Raw genomic sequence first — 23,677 nt, forward strand, 5'->3', positions numbered from 1 at the left:
GGGGAGGGGCGGGCAGGGCGGGGCACCGGGACCCCGCCCCCCGCCGCCGGCCCTTAAAGGCGCAGGCCCGGGCTGGTCCGGGGCGCCGGGGGCGGAGGCGGGTCTGGGCGCGCCGGCGGGGAGCGTGTTCTCGCCCCGAAGAAGAGGCGCACTGGAGAGGAGAGAAGGGGAGAGAGAGACCGGGGCAGAGCGCCAGAGACGCAGAGAGAGAGATCGAGAGGCGTAGAGATAAAGAGACACAAAGAGAGAGAGACGAGTTACAAAAGGGTGGAGAGAGAGGCGCAAGGAGATGAACGGAGAGCCACAGGACAGAGAGGGAGAGACACAGGGACACGGAGACAGAAAGACCCAGAGACGCAGAGGGACAAAGACTAAGAGAGACCCCCCCACACACGCACAGGGAGAGACAAAGAGATACAAAGACGCAGAGATCTGTGAAGAGATGGAGATAAAGGGACTGAGCCAGAGAAGCCCCCAGAGGCGCTGCCCACATTGTCCCTCCCCCCGGTCCATTCTCTCCCCAGTTGGCGGGGGTCAGGGGAAGCTCTTCCCTCGGAGGCCTAAGGGTGGGGTGGGTCAAGGGGATGGTGTGCAGGGCTTGGCAAATGCTGAGGGCTCAGCGACCTCCCTAGTCAGGCCGCCTCCACCAACCCACAAAGCTCCAGACCCCCAGGTTGGGGCTGCAGTATCCTCTCCTCTGCACCCCAGCTGGGGACCATCTCTGTCCACCTGTATGACCCAGGGCAAGTACTTGCCCTTTCTGGGCTTCACTTTCCCAGTTTGTAAAGTGAGAGGAAGAATCCGTGTGTTGCTCACTGGCAGGTGCGAAGGAACCCTGTGCAGGTATTCGCCTGCAGGGCACGGCCACTCCCCATGCGGGCAGACTGAGACCAGAGAGGACAAAGGCCTCTCGGAGGCCACACAGCGCTGTGGGGACCATCCACAAGAAAAACGGGCATTACATAGTCTTGGCCTGGGAGTCACACGGTTTTGGAAAGGGGTCTGTGCCCTGCCTTCGTCTATCTGAGGGCCACTTTCCTGACCCTCAGTTTCCCCTTCTAAAACAGCAGTGTGCTGGATCTGGCTGGAGCAAGCTGATTGTTATGTCTCAGGAATTTTGGAACTGGTGGTTAAACACAGCCATTATTAAAAATTAAATTATGCAAACATACAATTAAATTATATTAAAAGTCCAGGTAATACATACTCATCACGTCCTAATTATCTTACTACATTTGCCATTATCTGTGATCTTGAGGTTACTTACGTCTATTGTAGCTGCACAGTAAAAGTACTATATAATGGGGGGCAAAAATGCCTTGTGACTTCACCTTGGTAGCTTGAAATTAGCCATGGTGGGAGTATTTACACCACGGAAATTGGCAAATGCTACAAATTAAGGCTCCCCACCCCCACCTGCAGAGAGCTGGGGGTGTTTTGTTCTGCTTTGCTATGTTTTGTTTTTGAGACAGGGTCTCACTGCATCACCCAGGCTAGAGTGCAGAGGTGCGATTATGGCTCACTGCAGCCTGGACCTCCCGGGCTCAAGCAATCCTCCCAGTTCAGCCCCACCGAGTCGCTGGGACTACAAGTGTGCATCATCATCACGCCCAGCTAATTTTTTGTAGCCGTATTGCCCAGGCTGATCCCCAACTCTCAGGCTCAAGCAATCCTCCCGCTTCGGTCTGAGTGCTGGGATTACCCTGCACTCAGCCAAAAGCTGGTTGTGAAACAGTCAGCAGCACAGCACTGCTTCATACAATGAACAACACAGACTCATGGCAGCTGCACTTGTGCCAGGCTCTGAGCACTTTCTCCTTTCTGCCACCCCAGGAGATAGGGAGCATCTTTATCCATCCCATTTACAGATGAGGAAGCAGAGACCCAAGGAAGGGAGAAATGTCGCATGTTGAAGGTCACACAGCAAATTAGTGGCGGGGCTACGATTTGAATTCAAGTGCTCCCAAGTTCCCAAACTTGGACCCTCTCTCAACCACTGTGGTTTCCTGTCTCCAAATAATAATAGCAGCAACCTCAGGCTTCTACTATTTTTATTTGTCAATTTGTTTATATTTATTTGTTATTTTAATTTGTTACTACTAACAAATCAATGAGAATCTGTGAGTAAAGTGCTTCACAGGGGACCAGATTCAAAATTCGTATGTGGGAACATTATTATTACTATTTGACAAATATGGCCCGAGGAGTCTCAGGGACAGTGGCAGAGAGGGAGGAGTTCCAGGGTAGTGTTCTAGAAGTATTGTGATCCCAGGGACGCTGCAGGGTGAAAGTGGAGGTCTTGGGGGTGGGCTAGAGGGGCTGAGCGCCGCCAACCCCTTCCCTGCATTGGCGCTGAGAGCTGCAGTTCTACCATGCACCACACGAGGGCAGCCGATCACCTCCCTACACGCGCCCCACACACACCAGGGTCCACCCCTGCCCTCCCTTTCCCAACAGCGTCCCCACCCGATTTCCCAGATGCTCAGGGACTGAGGCTTACTGAGAGGGAGGCTGCAAAGTGGATGAACCTTGAAAACAGCATGTTTAGCAAAAGAAGTCAGACGCAAAAGATCACTTATTGTATGCTTCCATTCATATGAAATATTCAGAGTTGGCAAATCCATAGACAGAAAGTAGATTAATGGTTGCCAGGGGTTGCCAGAGGGGGAATGAGAAGTGACTGCTGATGGCTACCAGGTTTCTTTTTGGGGTGATGAGAATGTTCTGGAATTAGATAGTGGTGACGCTTGCTGCAGCCTTGTGAATATACTAAAACCTACCGGACTCTGTTTGAAAAGGGCGAATCTTAGGTATGTGAATTGTATTTCAATAAAATAAAAATGGCCGGGCGCGGTGGCTCAAGCCTGTAATCCCAGCACTTTGGGAGGCCGAGGCGGGTGGATCACGAGGTCAGGAGATCGAGACTATCCTGGCTAACATGGTGAAACCCCGTCTCTACTAAAAAAAATACAAAAAACTAGCCGGGCGTGGTGGCGGGCGCCTGTAGTCTCAGCTACTTGGGAGGCTGAGGCGGGAGAATGGCGTGAACCCGGGAGGCGGAGCTTGCAGTGAGCCGAGATCACGCCACTGCACTCCAGCCTGGGAGACACAGCGAGACTCCGTCTCTAAATAAATAAAATAAAATAAAAATTTTTTTTTGAGACGGAGTCTCGTTCAGTTGCCCAGGCTGGAGTGCAGTGGTGCGTGTTAGCCAGGATGGTCTCGATCTCCTGACCTCGTGATCCGCCTGCCTCGGCCTCCCAAAGTGCCGGGATTTTTAGTAGAGGTGAGGTTTCATCAGGTTGACCAGGCTGGTCTCAAACTTCTGACCTCAAGTGATCCAGCCGCCTTAGCCTCCCAAAGTGCTGGGATTACAGGCATGAGCCACTGCAACCAGCCTAGTTTTATTTATTGAAAAAAAAAAAAAGGTTTTTTTTTTTAATTTTTGAGACAGTCTCTCTCTGTCACCCAGGCTAGAGCACAGTGGTGAGATCATGGCTCACTGCAGCCTCCACCTCCCGGGATCAAATGATCCTCCCACTTCAGCTCCCTTAGTAGCTAGGACTACAGCGTGCCACCACGCCTGGCTAATTAAAAAAAAAATTTTTTTTTGTAGAGATGGGATCTTGCTATGTTACCAGGCTGGTCTTGATCTCCTGGGCTCAAGCAATCCCCCTGCCTTGGCCTCCCAAAGTGCTGGGATTACAGGCATGACCCACGACACATGGCCCTAGTCTTTTAAAGTAACCCTGACACTCATACCCAGCTCCACCCAGCACCAGCTCCAGCCCCAGCCCTCACTTCACTTGGCATCTCCAACTCTAGCCGGAAGTCCATCTCCAAACCCACCTCCAACCCTCAGCTTCAGTCTGTCCCCACCGATGCATTCATTTAAATTTCATTTAAATCTTGACTGCTGAGGGCCAGGCACGCAGCTAGGCTTATAAAGATGAACAGGATCAACAAAGTGAGCTTTGCTGAGTTTATCTGCAAGGAATCCAGCTGCATCTGATAATTTCAGATTGTAGAAGGTGCAATAAAGAAATCGACAGACTGGGCACGGTGGCTCACGCCTCTAATCCCAGCACTTTGGGAAGCCGAGGCAGGAAGATGGCTTGAGGCCAGGAGTTTGAGACCAGCCTGGAGAACCTAGTGAGATCCCTGTCTCTACAAAAAATACAAAAATTAGCTGGGCGTGGTGGCGCATGTCTGTAGTCCCAGGTACTCAGGAGGCTGAGGTGGGAGGATTGTCTGAGTCTGAGAGATCCAGGCTGCAGTAAGCCATCATTACGCCACTGCACTCTAGCCTGGGCAACAGAGCGAGACTCTGTCTCAGGAAAAAAAAAAAAAAAAAGCAAAATAAATTGACAAAGCAGAGTGACGCCTCTGTGAGATGGGACCGTGGAGAACAGAGGAAGAGACCATGGGGCTGGAACTGGGATGATGCAAAGGAGGGCCCCATGCACAGACCTGGGTGCAGGAGCTTCTAGACAAAGAGAACCACAGTTCCAAAGCCATGCCCAGTGCCCTCCTCCATAGGTCCCCCTCCCCAGCCCCTAGGCCCAGCAAAACTTCCCTCCTGGTCTTCAGCCCGTGGCAGGGAACTGTGGAGAGATGCTTGCCTGCCCCCAAGTTCTCATTCCAAGTCCTCGGGGCTTGCCCATGCTGGAGAGCAGCTCTGGGCTGGCGTCCAGCTTGGGGTGTCTCCCTGGGGCGCCCAGGATGGTGTTGTCACCTCGGGAGGCGTGAAGAGCATGCAGGCGTGGGCGGATTCCGGCCTGGAGCGGGGGTGAGGGTGGGGGCCCGGCTGTGGGCCTCGGCCTTCCCAGCCCAACCGCAGCCTGGCCTAAAAGGGCAGACAGATAATGAGTCCTTCCCGCCCCTGGCCCAGAGAGGGAGGGGTTTCCTGACAGGAAATTGTCCTCCTCCGAGCACCCCCCCAACTCAGATCCAAGCTCTCAGCAGTCCTGGCTGAAGTAGCCTGGGGACAGGACAGCAGCGGGAACAGAAGGACGGGCAGGAGGACAGAGGTGAGTGTGCTGGGGACAGGGGGAAGGGGTCCCACCTCCCACTGGGAGCCCTTCTGGGAAAAGAGTTGCCCTGAGTTGCACTGGACCAGAGCTGATGAGAACCTGTGCCTTGAACCCAGCAGGGGCCGGGGGGCAAGAGAGAATCTGGGGCCTGACCCCAGCGGGGTGCCGGCGAGAAGGCAGAAAGGAGATGAGAACAAGAGGAGGGTACAGGGGAGAATTTGAGGACTCGAAGGGTCCAGAGAGGGTGCAAGGGAGCACTGGAAACCTTGGCCACCAAGGGAGAAGAGAGATGAGACGACATTGGGTCGAACGTCCTGCGAGTCTGGGTGGGAAGACTGAGGCCAGGACGGATCGAGTGTTTGTTCTGTCCCAAGAGATGGGGTCTCGGAGATGGGAGACAGGGACCAGGTGGGGATTGACATCAAGCAGGAGAGACCGAGATCAGGTTGGGATTGGAGATGCGGATGAGTTTGCAGTGGGCTGGGCTGATGACAGGATTGTGTTTGGGGTCAAGGACTGGTTTGGGGTTGCACTGGTTGGGTTTGGGCTTGGGGACAGGCCATGCAGAAAGACTGTTCTCTAATGTAGACGCTGAGCGTTAGAGGTGATGGATTCTGCAAACCGAGGTCAGGGCCACTGCAGAAGGTTAGAAACTCCAGGGAAAAGGCTGGCAGTGAGGAAGAGGAGGAGGGGCTCAAAGAGGGAAGCTCTGGTGGCCAAGACATCCTGCGGGCCTGAGAGGCTGGGGGCTTGAGGGATGCCTCGGAAGTGAGTCAGGGGCTGGGCACTGGGAGGCAGACAGAGGGTTGGAGGGGGCAGGATGTCAGCACCAGTTTGCAGAGGCGGGTGTTGGAGCCAGGAAGGGGAAAGACGTCGGAGCCAGTTTTGGGAAAATGTTGCAGCCAGGTTTGGGGATGCTAGATCCAGATTGGGGGCGATATTGAAGCCAGGTGGGGGAAAGTCAGACGTCGTCTGGGCAAGGTTGACTTCAACTGGAGGGAAATTCAAGCCTGAAATTTTGAGAGGAAGATGGAGACAGCTATGGGGTGGAGGGGGGATGATGGAGCCATTTTGGGATGAGGCATGTGGATGCCAGTTCGGAGGATGAAAGAGAAATCAAGGATGGCTGTGGTGGCTCACGACTGTAATCCCAGCACTTTGGGAGGCTGAGGCAGGTGGATCGCTTGAGCTCAGGAGTTGGAGACCGGCCTAGGCAACAGGACGAAACCTCATCTCTACTAAAAATACAAAAATTAGCCAGGTGTGGTGACTCGCACTTGTAGTCCCAGCTACTCGGGACATTGAGGTGGGAGGATTGCTTGAGCCTGGGAAGCAGAGGTTGCAGTGAGCCGAGACCATGCCACTGCGCTCCAACCTGGGCGACAGAGTGAGACTGTCTAAAATATAAAAGAGAAGGTCAGAGTGCAGTGGCTCACGCCTGTAATCCCAGCACTTCGGGAGGCTGAAGTGGGTGGATCACAAGGTCAGGAGTTTGAGACCAGCCTGGCCAATATGGTGAAACCTTGTCTCTACTAAAAATACAAAAATTAGCCAGGAGTGGTGGTGGGCACCTGTAATCCCAGCTACTTGGGAGCCTGAGGCAGGAGAAATCGCTTGAACCCAAGAGGTGGAGGTTGCAGTGAGCTGAAATCGTGCCATTGCACTCTAGCCTGGGTGACAGAGTGAGACTCCATCTCAAAAAAATAAAATAAAATAAAAGAGAAATGAGCGTGCAAATAATGTGTGTGCATGGGGGGTATCTATTGCACATCCCTGGGGGCTCCAGGCAAGGGGTTGTCATGGTGACTGCCTCCTGGAGGGTGGGGGCCCATGGAGACTGGAAGGAGGTCCGAGAGCATGTCTAGGAACCGGAGGGTTGAGAAGCAGCAGCTCAGGGGTTGAAATGGGGGAGGAAAGAAGGGGCCTCTCCATCATGGAAAGGGGTGCTCTTACCCACAGCCTAGGCAACCCAGGCCTTTTGCACACCACCCTCTTTCCAGGCCTCCTGTCCACCCCCACACGTCTGCATAATCCTGACTGTGTCCCGACCTGCTCAGAACCCTGTCCTGGTGACAAACAAACTACAGGTCCAGCAATAGGAGAACGAGTGAACATCTGACCCTTTATGCAATTTATACAGTGGAATATTACATAGCACTTAAATGAACTGGAGCTGTATAGCTAGACATGGATAAATCTCACAAGTTCATAATGTGGGCAAAAAAATAAATTTTAAAGCAAGTTGCAAGATACAAATAGTATGATACCATTTATAGAGAGTCTGAAACCGTGTAAAACAGTATATTATTTCTGGATACAAGTCTATGGAGCATGGGATAAAAATCTACTTGGATGAATAGACAGTACGTTCATTCTGGATGCTGGGTTCCTTAAGAGAAGACTAGAGCAAGTGGGACCAGGAGAGGTGGCGGGAGGAGGCTGCACGCATTTGTAATTCATTCTTTTTTTTTTTTTTTCTTGAGATGGAGTTTTGCTCTGTTGCCCAGGCTGGAGTGCAGTGGCACAGTCTGGGCTCATTGCAGCCTCTGCCTCCCAGGTTCAAGCAATTCTGCCTCAGCCTCCCAAGTAACTGGGACTACAGGCACCTGCCACCACACCCAGCTAATTTTTATGTTTTTAGTAGAGACAGGGTTTCACCATGTTGACCAGACTTGCCTTGAACTCCTGACCTCAGGTGATCCACCCGCCTCGGCCTCCCAAAGTACTGGGATTACAGGCGTGAGCCACCGCACCTGGCTTATTCTTTAAAACAAAAATCAGGCCAGTTTGCAGTGGCTCACACCTATAGTTCCAGCACTTTGGGAGGCGAAGGAGGGAGGATTGTTTGAGACCAGGAGCAGGAGTTCCAGACCAGCATGCACAATATAGCAAGACCTCATCTATAACAAAAAATTAAAAAATAAAATTAGCAGGGTGTCCCCGTTGCTTGGGAGGCTGAGGTGGGAGGATCGCTTGAGCCCAGGAGTTCGAGGCTGCAGTGAGCCATGATCACGCCACGGCACTCCAGCCTGGGCAACAGAGTGAGACCCTGTCTCTAAAGACAAAAGCAACAACAAAAACCTGAACCAAGAGAACAAATGATCGTGTGAGCTGTGGCTAGGATGGTAGGCCCAGAGGTGTTTATTAAGCTTGTCTTCTGTACTCTTCTGAATGTTTCAACTATTTCATCGTTTTAAAAAGCACCCATCTGTGGCTCTGCAGGGCTCTTGGAAGAAAGTCTGTCCCTTATCAAGGAATTTAAAGCCTTGTATGGCCTGCTCCCTAGTGACCTCTTCCAGCTTGACTCACCCTCCTCCTCTCCACCCAAGGAATGAACTGTCTTGCCTCTTTCCTTCCTTCATTTCCTGTTTAGCACCCATTCCCTGAGTGTCTGCCCTGTGCTGGGAGCTGGGGACACAGTGGTGACTGAGACAGCCCCAGCCCTGTCCTCCTGGGGTTTGCAGTCCAGTGAGGGATACAGATCTGTCCCCAGACAGGGACGACCCAGAGCAGGCAGGGGTGAGGTGTGGGAACCCAGGGGCTGTGGGAGCCTGAGGGTCAGGGAGGGCTTCCTGGAGGAGGGGGCATGGGGCTGAGTCCTGAAGTGTGAGTCCTGAAGTCCTGACTGGAGCATGGAGAAGAGGTGTCTACGTAGAAGCACCAGCAGATGCTGAAACCTGGAGGGTCCCGGGGTAAAGAGGAGGCTACGGGACAGCGCTAGTGAGGTATGCAGCTGCCAGAGCATGAAGACTGTGGTGACAGGCCTCAGCTTTGTCCCGAAGTCACTAGGGAGCCATGGAAGGCTTAAGAGATGGAGAAGAGCAGGTCTGTGCTTTTTCAAGGTCCTGAAAGGTGCACTGGAGGTGCTAAGACTAGAGGCTGGGGACCAGGGAGGAGGCCAGGGCAGGGAAGTGGGTAAGGGTTCTGCTTGGGGTAGGGGCTATGGGAAGGGAGTGAAAGGAGGGAGCGCAGACTGAAGAGAGGCTTAGGAGATGGAATGGGCAGGACTCAGGAAGCTGTGAAGGCAGGGACTGGGGCTGCCCTGGCCACCGCTGTGTCCCTAACACCTGCACAGGGCTGGACCCATGGCAAATACCTAGTAAATTTTTTTGTTTTGTTGTTTTGTTTTTTGAGACTGAGTTTTGCTCTATCTCCCAGGCTGGAATGCTGTGGCACGATCTCAGCTCACCGCAACCTCCACCTCCTGGGTTCAAGCAATTCTCCTGCCTCAGCCTCCTGAGTAGCTGGGATTCCAGGCGCCTGCCACCACGTCTGGCTTTTTTTTTTTTTTTTTTTTTGAGACGGAGTCTTGCTCTATTGCCCAGGCTGGAGTGCAGTGGCAATCTCGGCTCACTGCAGCTCCGTCCCCGGGTTCACGCCATTCTCCTGCCTCAGCCTCGAGTAGCTGGGACTACAGGCGCCCGCCACCTCGCCTGGCTAATTTTTCTTGTATTTTTAGTAGAGACGGGGTTTCACCGTGTTAGCCAGGATAGGATGGTCTCGATCTCCTGGCCTCATGATCCGCCCGCCTCGGCCTCCCAAAGTGCTGGGATTACAGGCACGGGAGCCACCACACCTGCCCTCAAGCCATTTAAAAGCACACAATTAAGTGGCATTTAATGCATTCACAATGTTGTGCAACCATCCCCTTTATCTAGTTCCAGAGTGTCTTCCTTTCCCCAAAAGGAAACCCTGCATCCATTAGCAGTCACTTCCCATTCCCCGATTCTCTCCAGTCCTATAGGTAATTGTCAGTCTCCTTTCTGTCTCCAAGGATTTGCCTAGAGACCTGCGAGGTGACTCACACCTGTAATCCCAGCACTTTGGGAGGCAGAGGCGGGCAGATCCCTTGAGGCCAGGAGTTTGAGACCAGCCTGGGCAACATAGCAAGACCCTGTCTCAATAAATAAATAAATAAATAAAGTTGGGCATGGTGGTGCACACCTGTAGTCCCAGCTGCTGAGGAGGCTGAGGTAATAGGATCGTTTGAGCCCAGGAGTTTCAGACTGCAGTGAGCTATGATGGGGCCATTGCACTCCAGCCCTGGGTGACAGGGTGAGACCCAGTCTCAAAAAAAAAAAAAAAAAAATTTAGGCTTTGCCTATTCTAGACATTTCCCAATAAGTTTTTGCCGAAGACATGAATGAGGGAGAGATGACAAGGGTACTAATCAAATGGGAGAGATGAAGGGGATGAGGGGGTGTAGGCAGGTGCTCAGGAGTCTGTCCTGGATGTCTGGATGGATGGTGGGGCCTGGGTCCCCATACCATCTCTGTCCTTGGCTGACTGTGTCATCTTGGGAGGGAGCCTTCCCCTCTCTGAGCCTGTTTCTCCACGGAGTAGGAGGATCAAGAGGATCAACTTAAGACAGAGAATATTCCAGGCCAGGAGCGGTGGCTCACGCTTGTAATCCCTGCACTTTGGGAGGCTGAAGTAGGTGGATCACCTGATGTCAGGAGTTCAAGACCAGTCTGGTCAACATGGTGAAACCACATATCTACTAAAAATATAAAACTTAGCTTAGTGTGGTGGCACGCGCCTATAGTCCCAGCTACTCAGGCTGAGGCAGGAGAATTGTTTGAACCTGGGAGGCAGAGGTTGCAGTGAGCCGAGATTGTGCCACTGCACTCCAGCCTGGGTGACAAAGTGAGTGAGTGAGACTCCATCTCAAAAAAAAGGGAGAATATTCCAGACATGAACATTGCTCTTAGTGACAGGGCAGGAGTAGGGTGAGGAAAGGTTCTAATGTGGATATGCAGGGAGAGCACCCAGGCACTGGAATCAGACGGTCTGAGTGCAAATCCTGACTTTGTTCTTGAATCATCGTGGGACCTTAGGCAGGTGCCTTTGCCCTTCTGAGCCTCCATTTCCTCATCAAAATGAAGATAATGAAAATCCCCACCATGGCCAGGCATGGTGGCTCATGTCTGTAATCCCAGGACTTTGGGAGGCTGAGGCAGGCGGATCACCTGAGTCCAGGAGTTTGAGTCCAGCCTAGGCAACATGGCAAGATCTCCATCTCTACTAAAAATATGAAAAATTAGCCAGACGTACTGTCATGCGCCTGTAATCCCAGCTCCTCAGGAGGCTGAGGTGGGAGGATTACTTAAGCCCAGGAAGTGGAGGCTGCAGTGAGCTGCACTCCAGCCTGGGCGACAGAGTAAGACTCTGTCTCAAGAAATAAAAACAACCAAAAAAGTCCCCACCTTGGGCTCCTGTAATCCCAGCTACTTGGGAGGCTGAGGCAGGAGAATGGCGTGAACCTGGGAGGCGGAGCTTTCAGTGAGCCGAGATTGCGCCACTGCACTCCAGCCTGGGCGATAGAGTGAGACTCCATCTCAAAAAAAAAAAAAAAAAAAAAAAGTCCCCACCTTATAGGCTCGTGCAGATCCAGGGGTTATTAAGTGCTCAGGCAAGTGTCTGGTACACTCACCCCAAAGTGCTCGGTACACAGAGGCACTGTCATCCACACCACCATTGTCATCAGCATCATCCATGGTCATTATTTTTTTCCCCAGGTCCTCACCTGTCAAAATGCCTATCCTGAAGAACCTGGGAGTGTCAGACCCTAAGGTGCCCCGGGCGGGGACCCTGCCCCTGAGGTCCTCTCGGAACCCCTTTGAAGAAGTTTCAGGGCTGGAGGAAGAAGAGGCCGGGGAGCTGGCGTCCCTCCCCAATGGAACATCTTGTCGCCGCCGCGCCACCCTGGAGAAGCTTGCAGGCCTGGCTCCCTTCCGTCTGGGCTGGGCCCCGGGCCGGCGGGCAGGCAGCCCCGGGGATGGGCAGTCCCGCTCTTTCCTGGGCCGTGTGCTGGTACCAGGGATACGCAGGAGCTCAGCAGATTTTGGCCTCCTGGCCCGGCTGCATGGGACCCGAGCCCATGGCGATGAGGAGGCAGCAGGGGAGGCTGCCCGGAGACTGGCCTTCCTGAGACTCGGGCGTGGATCCAAGCCCCAGCGTGCGTCCCTGGCTGAGAGAGTGGTGCCTGCAGGCGAGGCAGCTCCAGAGCCCCCACCCAAGGTCCCAGAGCCCCCAAAGATGAAGGAGCCATTGTCAGGTGAGTCCAGAGCCCTGACCCAGTCCTGGGAGAATTCCAGTGCCCATGTCCATCCCCAGCCCTGGTGGTCCCAGGCTTCATACTTAAGCCCATCCCAGCTGCCACCTGTGACCCCGACCTGCAATTCACATGTCTGACTCACATCTCCTGCCTCCATGTCAGCTCCAGCCCGTTACTACTGCCGTCCTCACTCCTGTCATCAACCTTCTTCTTCAGAGCCACCTGTTAATATACGCCCACCCTCAATCTTTGCCTCCTCCACCTGCCATCTTTAGCCCTACTCCCACATCTAAAGCCACGTGAATACCTGATTTTGGTCCCATCTCTCCCCCTTCCCTTTCTATCCCCAATTTCTTCAATTTCTTTATTTTATTTTATTTATTATTATTATTTTTTGAGATGGAGTCTCACTGTGCCGCCCAGGCTGGAGTGCAGTGGTGCAACCTCGGCTCACGGCAATCTCTGCCTCCTGGGTTCAAACGATTCTCCTGCCTCAGCCTCCCAAGTAGCTGATATTACAGGCATGTGCCACCACGACCAGCTAATTTTTGTATTTTACTAGAGATGAGGTTTCACCATGTTGGCCAGGCTGGTCTCAAACTCCTGACCTCAAGTGATCTGCCTGCCTCATCCTCCCAAAATGTTGGGATTACAGGTGTGAGCCACGGCACCTGGCCAATTTCTCCTTTTTATGAGGACACCACTCATATGGGATTTGGGTCTGCGCTATGATCTCACTTTAATTTGATTGCCTCTGTAAAGACCCTATTTCCAAATCAGGTGACATTCTGATGTACTGGGGTGAAGACTTCACATATCCTTTTTTTTCTGGGGGGACATAATTCAATCCCTAACACCACCCCATCTTCATCCTCAGTCCCCATTCCTACTCCAAGCCCCAGTGTCTTCCTCAATGCCTTTTCTGTTCTCACCCCACACTTATTCCAAGCCCACCATCAGTCTCTATCTGAGACACATCCATATGCTTCTCGTATAGCTCATCCTTTCCTCCAGATGCCATCTCCTTTTGGAGACAGGGTCTCACTCTAACACCCAGACTGGAGGCTAGAGTGCAGTAGTGCAATCATGGCTCTCTGCAGCCCTGACCTCCTGGGCTCAAGCAATCCTCCCACCTTAGCAGCCTGAGTAGCTAGGACTACAGGCACACGCGATCACACCTGGCTAATTTTTACATTTTTTGTAGAGATGGGGGTCTCACTATGTTGGTCAAGTTGGTCTTGAATTCCTGGCCTCAAGTGATCCTCCTACCTCAGCTTCCCAAAGTGCTGGAATGACAGGTGTGAGCCACCACGCCTAGCCCAAACACCATCTTTTTTTTTTTTTTTTTTTTTTTTAAGACAGAGTCTCACTCTGTTGCCCAGGCTGGAGTGCAGTGGCATGATCTCGGATCACTGCAAGCTCCGCCTCCCGGATTCACACCATTCTCCTGCCTCAGCCTCCCAAGTAGCTGGGACTACAGGCGCCTGCCACCATGCCTGGCTAATTTTTTATATTTTTAGTAAAAATGGGGTTTCACCAGGTTAGCCAGGATGGTCTGGATCTCCTGACCTCGTGATCCACCTGCCTTGGCCTCCCAAAGTGCTGGAATTACAGGCATGAGCCACCACGCCTGGCCCCAAACACCATCTTTAATATCAATGTCTATGTCCAACACCATGGCAACCCCCAGCTGGTCCAGTCCCATTTCATATCCCATTCTTCCCCATGTTCACCTCCAACCCTTTTACACTCTTTTGGTCTCACTCTTAACCCCCAGCCCCAGGCCCCTCTCAGCACCCACCTTCCACCCATTTCCCTCCGGCAACCTCCTTTTTTTTTTTTTTCCTTTGAGATGGGGTCTCACTCTGTTGCCCAGCTGGAGTGCAATGGTATAATCTCGGCTCACTGCAACCTCCACTTCCCCGGTTCAAGCAATTCTGTCTCAACCTCCCGAGTAGCTGGGATTACAGGCATGCATCACCATCCATGCCTGGCTAAAATTTTTTTCTGTATTTTTAGTAGAGATGGGGTTTTGCCATGTTAGCCAGACTAGTCTCGAACTCCTCATCGCAGGTGATCCACCTGCCTCAGCCTCCCAAAGTGCTGGGATTACAGGCATGAGCCACCACCCCTGACCAGCAACCTCCTTATTCAGTCCTACTTGATATCCTAGTCCTTCCTCAGCCCCCAGTTTCAACTCCAACTCCAAACTCAACCTCCTCTTCATCCCTAATCTATCTTCACCCCTATCCTGAGTCCCAATCCTAAACCCTCATCCCCAACCCCTCCATCTTCAATTCCATCCATGTTCCTATTCCCAAGCCCAACTCACTTCCAGAATTCATCTTCAAACTCACATCAATTTTTTTTTTTCTTTTTTGCGACGGAGTCTAGCTCTGTCATCCAGGCTGGAGTGCAATGGCGAGATCTCAGCTCACTGCAACCTTCGCCGCCCCGGTTCAAGCAATTCTCCTGTCTCAGTCTCCTGAGTAGCTGGGACTACAGGCACACACCACCATGCCCGGCTAATTTTTGTATTTTTAGTAGAGATGACGTTTCACCATATTGCTCAGGCTGGTCTCGAACTCCTGACCTCAGGTGATCTGCCCAACTCCCAAAGTGCTAGGATTACAGGCGTGAGCCACCGTGCCCGGCCTTCACATCAATCTTTACGTCCTTTCTATCCTCAGCTTTCACTTACACTCCCCTCCCCCACCTTTCCAACCTCATCCCTACCCAGATCCCAATGTCATTCTTCCCTCCTTTCCCATTTCTGTCCAGACTCCCACCCGACTTAATCCTAACCCTAAACTCCCTCATCCCCACCCCCACCTTCCCTCCATCCTCACCTCCAGCCCCATCCCCATCCTTGTCCCAATCCCCATCTTAATTCACTGCCATCCCCAACCCTGCCTCTATCTCTGCTCCTGTGCCTGAGCTCTGCTTTTAGCCCTGAGGCCTGAGCTGCTCCAGGGCTGGGGACTCAGGAGAGCCTTTTCTGTCCTCTGATGCCCTCCGCGTTCTGGCCAGAGGCTATTTCAGCCCCAGCTCCCTGGGGACTGGGAGGGCACTGGAGGGAGGTGAGGAGGGGGTGACTAGAGCCCCGCCTTCTGGAAACGGATGGGCAGAAATAGCGCTGGCCAGGAAATAGTTTCTCTGCCAGGGAGGAAGTGGAGGGGGGTGGAGGTGTCGAGGGTAACCCTGGGCTGCCAGGACCCTCCTTCAGCCTCAGAGGCCTTCCAGCCCCATGACTCCCCTTTCTTGAGGCAGTCTGAACTCATCAGAGGGCCAGATCACCCCACAGCCATCCCCACCCCAAAAAGACCCCATCAGTGGTCCCATATCCTCTCCTCATCTCCAAGCCCCCACCCTGCCCCTCCTGCTCCCACCGCTGCCTCCATCCCTCTCCCCCTTACCTGGCTCCTCTCTCAACCCTCTCGCCTCCTCCGACCCCTCCTCCATTTCTCCATCCCGCAACCTCCCGAGATCCCTTCCTCAGTCACAGGCATTTTTCTTTTCTCTCTCTCTCTTTTTTAAGTTTTTATTTATTTATTTTTGAGATGGAGTCTCACTCAACATGTTGCCCAGGCTGGAGTGCAGTGGCGCAATCTCGGCGCCCTGCAACATCCGCCTTCCGGGTTCAAGCGATTCTCCTGCCGCGCCCTCCCGAGTAGCTGATATTATAGGGGTATGCCACTACGCCCTACTAATTTTTGTATTTTTAGTAGAGACGAGGTTTCGCCGTGTTGGCCAGTCTGGTCTTGAACTCCTGACCTCAAGTGATCCGCCAGCCTCGGCCTCCCAAAGTGCTGGGATTACAAGCATGAGCCCCTCACCCTGTCCCCTCCCCTACATCCTTTACCCAACACCCTTCTTTCTTGCTCTTCTCCGGGCTCTTCTCTGCCCCCAACACCTTCCCGCCTCCTGTAACCCTCTTCCCGTCATCTCCCTTCCCTTCCTAAGCACCCACCCTACCCCTGCGTCCGGCATTGCCCCCATCCCCCCGCGCACTGCTGACCTCCCGCCTTCCCCCCTGCAGTGCTGGAGATCCTGAGCCTGATCCAGCAGCGCGAACTAGCGCGCGCGGACGAGCACATCCTGGAGCTGGAGGCCGAGGAGCTGGCGCCGTCGGGGGGCGGCGCACCAGGGCCTCCCAAGGCCGAGGGCGCTGGCGGGGGCCGCCGGGCGCGGGACGTGGCGCTGCTGTACGAGGCCCTGCAGCGTGAGCTGTGGGCGCTGGTGCGCGAGACGCTGGCGGGCCCCGGGCCGGGCGCGTGCGCCGGGGCAGGCGCTGTGGCGCAGCTGGGCCAGGTGCTGGTGCAGGAGGAGGCGGCGGATGGGCGTCGGGGGCCAGGGGCGGCCCGCAAGCTGCGCGCCCGCTGGGCCGAAGCTGTGGCGCGCGCGGCCCGGGAGCGCCTAGAGGCGGCGGCTCCCGGGGCGCCCGGAGGTCTGGCCGGGCAGCTGGAGGCGCTGCGGGCGCGGTTACTGGAGGATATGGCCGTTGTGCGGGGCCGCCTGGCCCCCGCCTACCCCGCCGGCCTGGGCGCCTTCGGCGTCTACCTGCGCGGCTACCACGGGGCCCTGGCCGAGTGGCTGGGGGCCTCTGCCCGTCGCAGGCTGCCGCTGGCCGACCGCTACGCGCTGCTGCACTGGCACAATCAGGTCTACCCCAGGTGAGCTGGGCTCGGTTGCCCAAGGTCGGGTGAAACCCCCAGCCCCAACCCCCCAGCATTGGCCTCTTCAGACATTAAGGACCTTGGGACAGCTGACCTTACAGTCCTAGCACTTAACACCATTGACCCATCCAGTCGTCAGCACCGCTGACAGTTATAATCCTAGAATCGAATTGCTACCCAGGCTTCCGGTTCCAGCACCTTACTGCCACCAACCCTTGCAGTCCTAGAAGAGCTCCGGCACCACTGTTGTCCAAGAACCTCAGCGCTCTGTCAACACTTACACTCTAGATCGCCTCACTGTCCACCCTTCCAGTCCCCGAATCTTAGCACCGTTGATTCCTCCAGTCCTAGAACCTTCGCGTGTCTACGTTTCCGTTCCTAAAATCTCAACACCATTCATTCTTCTAGACCTACATACAACCTTAGCATCATCGGACAGTTACACTCCTAGCACCTAAGTAACACCGATGCTTCCAGTCTTAGAATCCTAGCATTCCCACCCTTTCAGACCTAGAACCTATTGGCACCATTGAGTCTTCAAGTTCTACAATTGTAGCACTATCAACAGTTTCAATCCTAGTAGCTCAGCACCGTGGGCTCACCAGTCCAAGAACCTGGGCTTCATGACACTTACGCTATTGGAATCTTAGCTGTTCACACTTTGAGTCCTAGAGTTTTAGCACTGTTGACCATTCCTTCCTAGAACCATAGCCCCACTGACCCTTAACCTTAATACAATGACACTTAGAATTCTAGAATCCTGCACTGCTCTCTCTTTAGAGCCTAGGTCAGTAGTAGTGTTGACATTTCCAGTCTTAGAACTTAGAATTGATGACTCAACCATAGAAACTTAGTACCAATGAACCTTTGAATCGTAAACCTTAGCCTCATTCCCTCTTTCGGTCTTAGAACCTCAACACTGTTGATCCTTCTAGTTTTAGGACTTTATTTATTTATTTATTTATTTATTTTATTTTATTTTATTTTATTTATTTATTTTTTTTTTTGAGACGGAGTCTTGCTCTGTCGCCCGGGCTGGAGTGCAGTGGCGCGATCTCGGCTCACTGCAAGCTCCGCCTCCCGGGTTCCCGCCATTCTCCTGCCTCAGCCTCCCGAGTAGCTGGGACTACAGGCGCCCGCCACCTCACCCGGCTAGTTTTTTCGTATTTTTTTAGTAGAGACGGGGTTTCACCGTGTTAGCCAGGATGGTCTCGATCTCCTGACCTCGTGATCCGCCCGTCTCGGCCTCCCAAAGTGCTGGGATTACAGGCTTGAGCCACCGCGCCCGGCCTATTTATTTATTTGTGAGACGGAGTCTTGCTCTGTTGCCGAAGCTGGAGTGCAGTGCTATCATCTCCGCCCACCGCAACCTCCGCCTTCCGGATTCAAGCAATTCTCCTGCCTCAGCCTCCCAAGTAGCTGGGATTTATATAGGCACCCACCACCATGCACAGCTAATTTCTGTATTTTTAGTAGAGATGGGGTTTCACCATGTTGGCCAGGCTGGTCTTGAACTCCTAACCTCAGGTGATCCACTTGACTCGAACTCCCAAAGTGTTGGGATTACATGCCAACCGTGGGATTACGAGCCACCATGCCCAGCCTAATTTTTTTGTATTTTTAGTAGAGGCAGGCTTTTACCATTTGGCCAGGCTGGTCTCGAACTCCTGACCTCAAGTGATCCATCCACCTTGGCCTCCCAAAATGCTTCGATTACAGGTGTGAGCCACCACACCTGGCCCAGTTTTAGGACTTGAGTGCTGTTCACCCCTTGAATTCTATACGGGTAGCCCCCAGAACCTCAGTACCATGGTCCCTCCCAGTCCTAGAATCTTAATACTCTTGAGACTTTGTGTCCTAAAACATACCCATTCTTGTGGCCGGGGGATGGAATATGGTGATTAGCTACCTCCAGGTCACCTGTCTACCCCAGAGAAAAGGGAGTTAGCCACATCCAAGCCACACCTTGGGCAGTGAAGGGGGTGGGTGTTTCTTCCAACAAAATCAGGGTGCTGTCACCAGAAGACTGGGAAGATCTCATTTGGGAATGTATGTTGATAATGCTCTCATGTTATCTATAAGGGATGGAGGCAGGATAGGGAGTCCAGAAAGCTTCCTAAAGTGCTGGGAACTGGGTTTGGTCCAATTTGTAGGGAGATGGTGTTTATAATTGAGAGGATGCCGTGAGCCCAAGTCTGGGGTATATGGGGGTGGATATTGATGATATCACATAGCTCCAGGCATGTAAGCAAGTAGAAGGTGGGGAGCAAGGGCTGGACTGGGGAAGCCTGCAAGGCCAGGTAAGGGAGCAGGGCTTCAGAGCATAGGCGCAAAGGGAACTTCTGTCTGGTGAAACGGAGCATGGGCGAAGCCTTGCGTGTCAGATCTTCAAGCCTGGACTTGACCCTTAAATATCATGCCCGGACACCATCCATCAGGGAGCTGACTCAGAGAGCTGGAGCCGGGGAAGCAACAATTCCAAAGACTTCCTCTGAGGGATGAGCAGAGCTGACTTAGAGAGAGGAAGGGAGTGGCCTAGGGTCACAGAAACAGTGGGTAGGAGGGTGTAGGGAAGGGTCCAACTGCCCAGCCCCACTTTTCACAGACCTCCTTTTCTCTCACCCCCACCCCCAGAGAGGTCTTAGGGTTGGTGGACATGGCTGCCCTGGAGAATGGGGAGCTGGGGCCCCTTTTGTCCCCTGGCACCCTGCGGGGTTTGGAGGATGAATGCGTCACAGATGTTAAGGTACCTGGGACTTTGCATTTTGGAAGTGGGAGGTGCTGTGGAGGGAGGGAGGGGGTCACAGTGTGCTTGGGAGGCCTGTCCCCTCCCCCTTTCACTCTTTCCAGCTCCCTTTCCCCTTTATGAATTTCTGAGTTCTGTCCATACGCCATAGACACAAAGGCCGCCTGTACAGACACTTAGTAAAGGTTCAGTATATCTGGACACTTCAAACCTTAGAGTACAAGAAAATCACAGAACTGGGCCGGGCGCGGTGGCTCACGCCTATAATCCCAGCACTTTGGGAGGCCGAGGTGGGTGGATGACGAGGTCAGGAGATCAAGACCATCATGGCTAACATGGTGAAACCCCGTCTCTACCCAAAAAATACAAAAAATTAGCCAGGCGTGGTGGCGGGCGCCTGTAGTCCCAGCTACTCGGGAGGCTGAGGCAGGAGAGTGGCGTGAACCCGGGAGGTGGAGGTTGCAGTGAGCCAAGATGGCGCCACTGCACTCCAGCCTGGGTGACAATGTGAGACACCGTCTCAACAACAACAACAACAAAAATTGTTTTGTGAAACATTTAAAAAGTTAGCTGGGTGTGGTGGCATGTGCCTGTAGCCTCAGCTACTCAGGAATCTGTGGCAGGAGGATTGAGTCCAGGAGTGTGAGGCTGCAGTGAGCCATGATGGTGCCACTGCACGCCAGCCTGGGGGACAGAGCAAGACGCGGCCTCTAAAGAAAAACAATATTTAATATAAATAATACTTAATACATATTATGTAATAGTAGGATTTATATTAAATATATTTAATTTAATGTATATTGGATATAAATATTAAATATACATCATTTATGTATACGTATTAACATAAATATATATACACATTGTAAATAATATACACGTGTACATTAATGTACGTATATGTAGATTAATGTACATGTGTCTTTTTTTTTTTTTGAGATGGAGTTTCGCTCTTGTTGCCTAGGCTGGAGTGCAGTGGCACGAACTCGGCTCACTGCAACCTCCTCCTCCTGGGTTCAAGTGATTCTCTTGCATCAGCCTCCCGAGTAGCTGGGATTATAGGCATGCACCACCACGCCCGGCTAATTTTGTATTTTTAGTAGAGACGGGACTTCTGCATGTTGGCCAGTCTGGTCTCGAACTGTTGACCTTAGGTGATCTGCCCACCTAGGCCTCCCAAAGTACTGGGATTACGCGCATGAGCCACTGCGCTCAGCCAAACCACAGACTTTTGATATAAAGTTCCAAACCACAGAGTTAGGAGTGGGAAGGGCTGTGGAAGTTTTCTGGCTCAGCCTCCCTCCCCAGCATCACCTTGACAAGCTCACAGCTAGAAACCAGAACTGTTTGGGGCTAAGGGCTAGGGGATTGTGGTGGGACAAAGAGATAGAAAAAGACCCCCAGGCAGCCCCCAAGTCCTGCCTGTCTCCCATCTCCCCACTGTAGGCTCAGACCAGGGCCGCCCTTCTCCGAGTGCTGCAGGAGGACGAGGAGCACTGGGGGAGCCTGGAGGACCAGCACAGCAGCCTGGCCCAGGATGTGTGTGAGGTAGGAGGTGGAGGGAGGCTTGGGGATGGACTGGACGGCGCAGGCGTGGGAAAGTGAGACCTTGCCCCCTCCTCACCTCTTCTCGTCGCCCTGGACCTCGCAGCTGCTGGAAGAGCACACAGAGCGAGCGCCCCGCATCAGCCAGGAGTTTGGGGAGCGGATGGCCCACTGCTGCTTGGGGGGGCTGGCAGAGTTCCTGCAGAGGTAGGGGGACCTGGGAGCACGGGTTACCTCTGCTGGGGTTGGGCATCGGGGCCTGGGATCCTACAGAGAGAGGAGAGATGAGAGGGAGTCACCTGAGGACAGGTAGAGTGCAAACGCAGGGGTGGTGGCTTTGGCAGCCTGGGTGCCCAGCCAGGAACCCTGACCCAGCAGCACCCCATCTGTCCCCTTTCCTCCCACCAGCTTCCAGCAGCGCGTGGAGCGATTCCATGAGAACCCAGGAGTCCGGGAGATGCTACCTGACACCTATATCAGCAAGACCATCGCCCTGGTCAACTGCGGCCCCCCGCTGAGGTGAGGGCATCCCCGGTGTGATGGAGGGAGGACCAATCCAAGGTGGAAGCTGACCTGGGATGCCCGGATCCTGGGTGGGGATTGAAGAACTGATTCAGGGAAGCCTGAGCATGGCACCTTAGAAGCATAAAATCTGAGAGTCCTTGAAACAGCCATAGGACCACAGAGCATCTGAATATTGGAATGTTCGAATTATAGAAACCTAGACCCCAGACTCAAGACTCTTAAGAATGACAATTTTTTTGTTTGTTTTTTTGCCTTTTTATCCTTTTTGATTAGTTTAATTAAAAAAAAAAAGATGGAGGGTGAGTGTGGGGGCTCACGCCTGTAATCCCAGCACTTTGGGAGGCCGAGGCAGGTGGATCATGAGGTAAGGAGAGCGAGACCATCCTGGCTAACACGGTGAAACCCTATCTCTACTAAAAATATGAAAAAATGGCTGGGCGCGGTGGCTCAAGCCTGTAATCCCAGCACTTTGGGAGGCCAAGGCGGGCGGATCACAAGGTCAGGAGATCGAGACCATCCTGGCTAACACCGTGAAACCCCGTCTCTACTAAAAAAATACAAAAAACTAGCCAGGCGTGGTGGCGGGCGCCTGTAGTCGCAGCTACTCAGGAGGCTGAGGCAGGAGAATGGCATGAACCCGGGGGGCGATCGTGCCACTGCACTCCAGCCTGGGGCACAGAGCAAGACTCCGTCTCAAAAAACAAACAAACAAAAAATACGAAAAAATTAGCCAGCCGTGGTGGCGGGTGCCTGTAGTCCCAGCTACTCAGGAGGCTGAGGCAGGAGAATGGCATGAACCCAGGAGGCAGAGCTTGCAGTGAGCCGAGATCGCACCACTGCACTCCAGCTTGGGCAACAGAGTGAGACTCCGTCTCAAAAAAAAAGAGAGAGAGAGATGAGGGTCAGCTGGGTACGGTGGCTCACACCTCTAATCCCAGCACTTTGGGAGGCTGAGGTGGGCAGTTCATCTGAGGTCAGGAGTTCAAGACCAGCCTGATCAACACGGTGAAACCCTATCTCTAAAAAAAATAGAAAAATTAGCCAGGCATGATGACAGGTGCTTGTAATCCCAGCTACTCAGGAGGCTGAGGCGGGAGAATTGCTTGAATCCGGGAGGCGGAGGTTGCAGTGAGCCAAGATCCCGTCACTGCACTGCAACCTGGGCAACAGAGCAAGACTCTGTCTCAAAAAAAAAAAAGAAAAGAGATGAGGGTCTCTCTATGTTACCCAGGCTGGGCTTGAACTCCCAGGCTCAAGTGATGCTCCTGCCTCAGCCTCCCAAAATGCTGGCATTACAAGTGTGAGCCACCGCACCTGGCCATTCCCATTTCCTATCATTGTGGCAGTCTGTGTTCTTCCATTGCTGAATGGAGAATAGTCCAGACCGAGCACTTTCTGCCCAAATCACAAACACTGGGACCTTGACCCAGCAGATCCTCTAGGAATCCACCCTTTAGAGGCCAAAAGCTCATGGGAGATGACATGTGTGCGGGGTTCCTCCCTGGAAAAAATGGAACCAACTGTCCATCTGTCGGGGGCCAATTAAATAAATGATGGGACAGCTAAGCAGTGGAATCCAGTTCAGATATTAAAAAGGAGCATGAGAACTCTTCATGCCCTAACGGAAAAGTCTCCAAACTGTTGAAGGAAAGAGCAGAAGTGGGTATACCATTCTACCATTTGTATTACAAAAAATAATAACAATGGCCGGTGCGGTGGCTCACACCTGTAATCCCAGCACTTTGGGAGGCCAAGGCGGGCAGATCACGAGGTCAGGAGATCGAGACCATCCTGGCTAACACGGTGAAACCCCGTCTCCACTAAAAATACAAAAAATTAGCTGGGCGTGGTGGCGGGTGCCTGTGGTCCCAGCTACTTGGGAGGCTGAGGCAGGAGAATGGCGTGAACCCGGGAGGCGGAGTTTGCAGTGAGCCGAGATTGCACCACTGCACTCCAGCCAGGCAACAAAGCGACACTTTGTCTCAGAATAAATAAATAAATAAATAATAAATGGCTGGGGCAGGATGCAGTGGCTCACACCTATAATTCCACACTTTGGGAGGCCAAGGTGGGCAGATCTCTTGAGGCCAGGGTT

General features: G+C 53.1%; 1 protein-coding gene across 2 annotated transcripts in view; it reads left to right on the forward strand.

The window, feature by feature from the left end:
- Window positions 1-4,808: 4,808 nt before the first annotated feature.
- EXOC3L2 (exocyst complex component 3 like 2) overlaps window positions 4,809-23,677 on the forward strand; it is a 33,664-nt gene continuing 14,795 nt past the window's right edge. Inside the window, exons 1-7 of one of the 2 annotated variants that reach the window (XM_031659155.1) lie at window positions 4,809-5,030; window positions 11,552-12,090; window positions 16,130-16,763; window positions 19,401-19,512; window positions 20,959-21,060; window positions 21,164-21,264; window positions 21,466-21,576. In XM_031659155.1, the coding sequence (XP_031515015.1) occupies window positions 11,568-12,090; window positions 16,130-16,763; window positions 19,401-19,512; window positions 20,959-21,060; window positions 21,164-21,264; window positions 21,466-21,576 (1,583 nt within the window). In that variant the 5' untranslated portion in view covers window positions 4,809-5,030; window positions 11,552-11,567. Of the gene's footprint in view, window positions 5,031-8,034; window positions 8,759-11,551; window positions 12,091-16,129; window positions 16,764-19,400; window positions 19,513-20,958; window positions 21,061-21,163; window positions 21,265-21,465; window positions 21,577-23,677 lie in introns of those variants that run through there. The other variant, XM_031659156.1, reaches the window with a different exon arrangement.

This window comes from Papio anubis, chromosome 20 (genome assembly GCF_008728515.1).
Source record: "Papio anubis isolate 15944 chromosome 20, Panubis1.0, whole genome shotgun sequence".
Taxonomy (NCBI): Eukaryota; Metazoa; Chordata; class Mammalia; order Primates; family Cercopithecidae; genus Papio; species Papio anubis.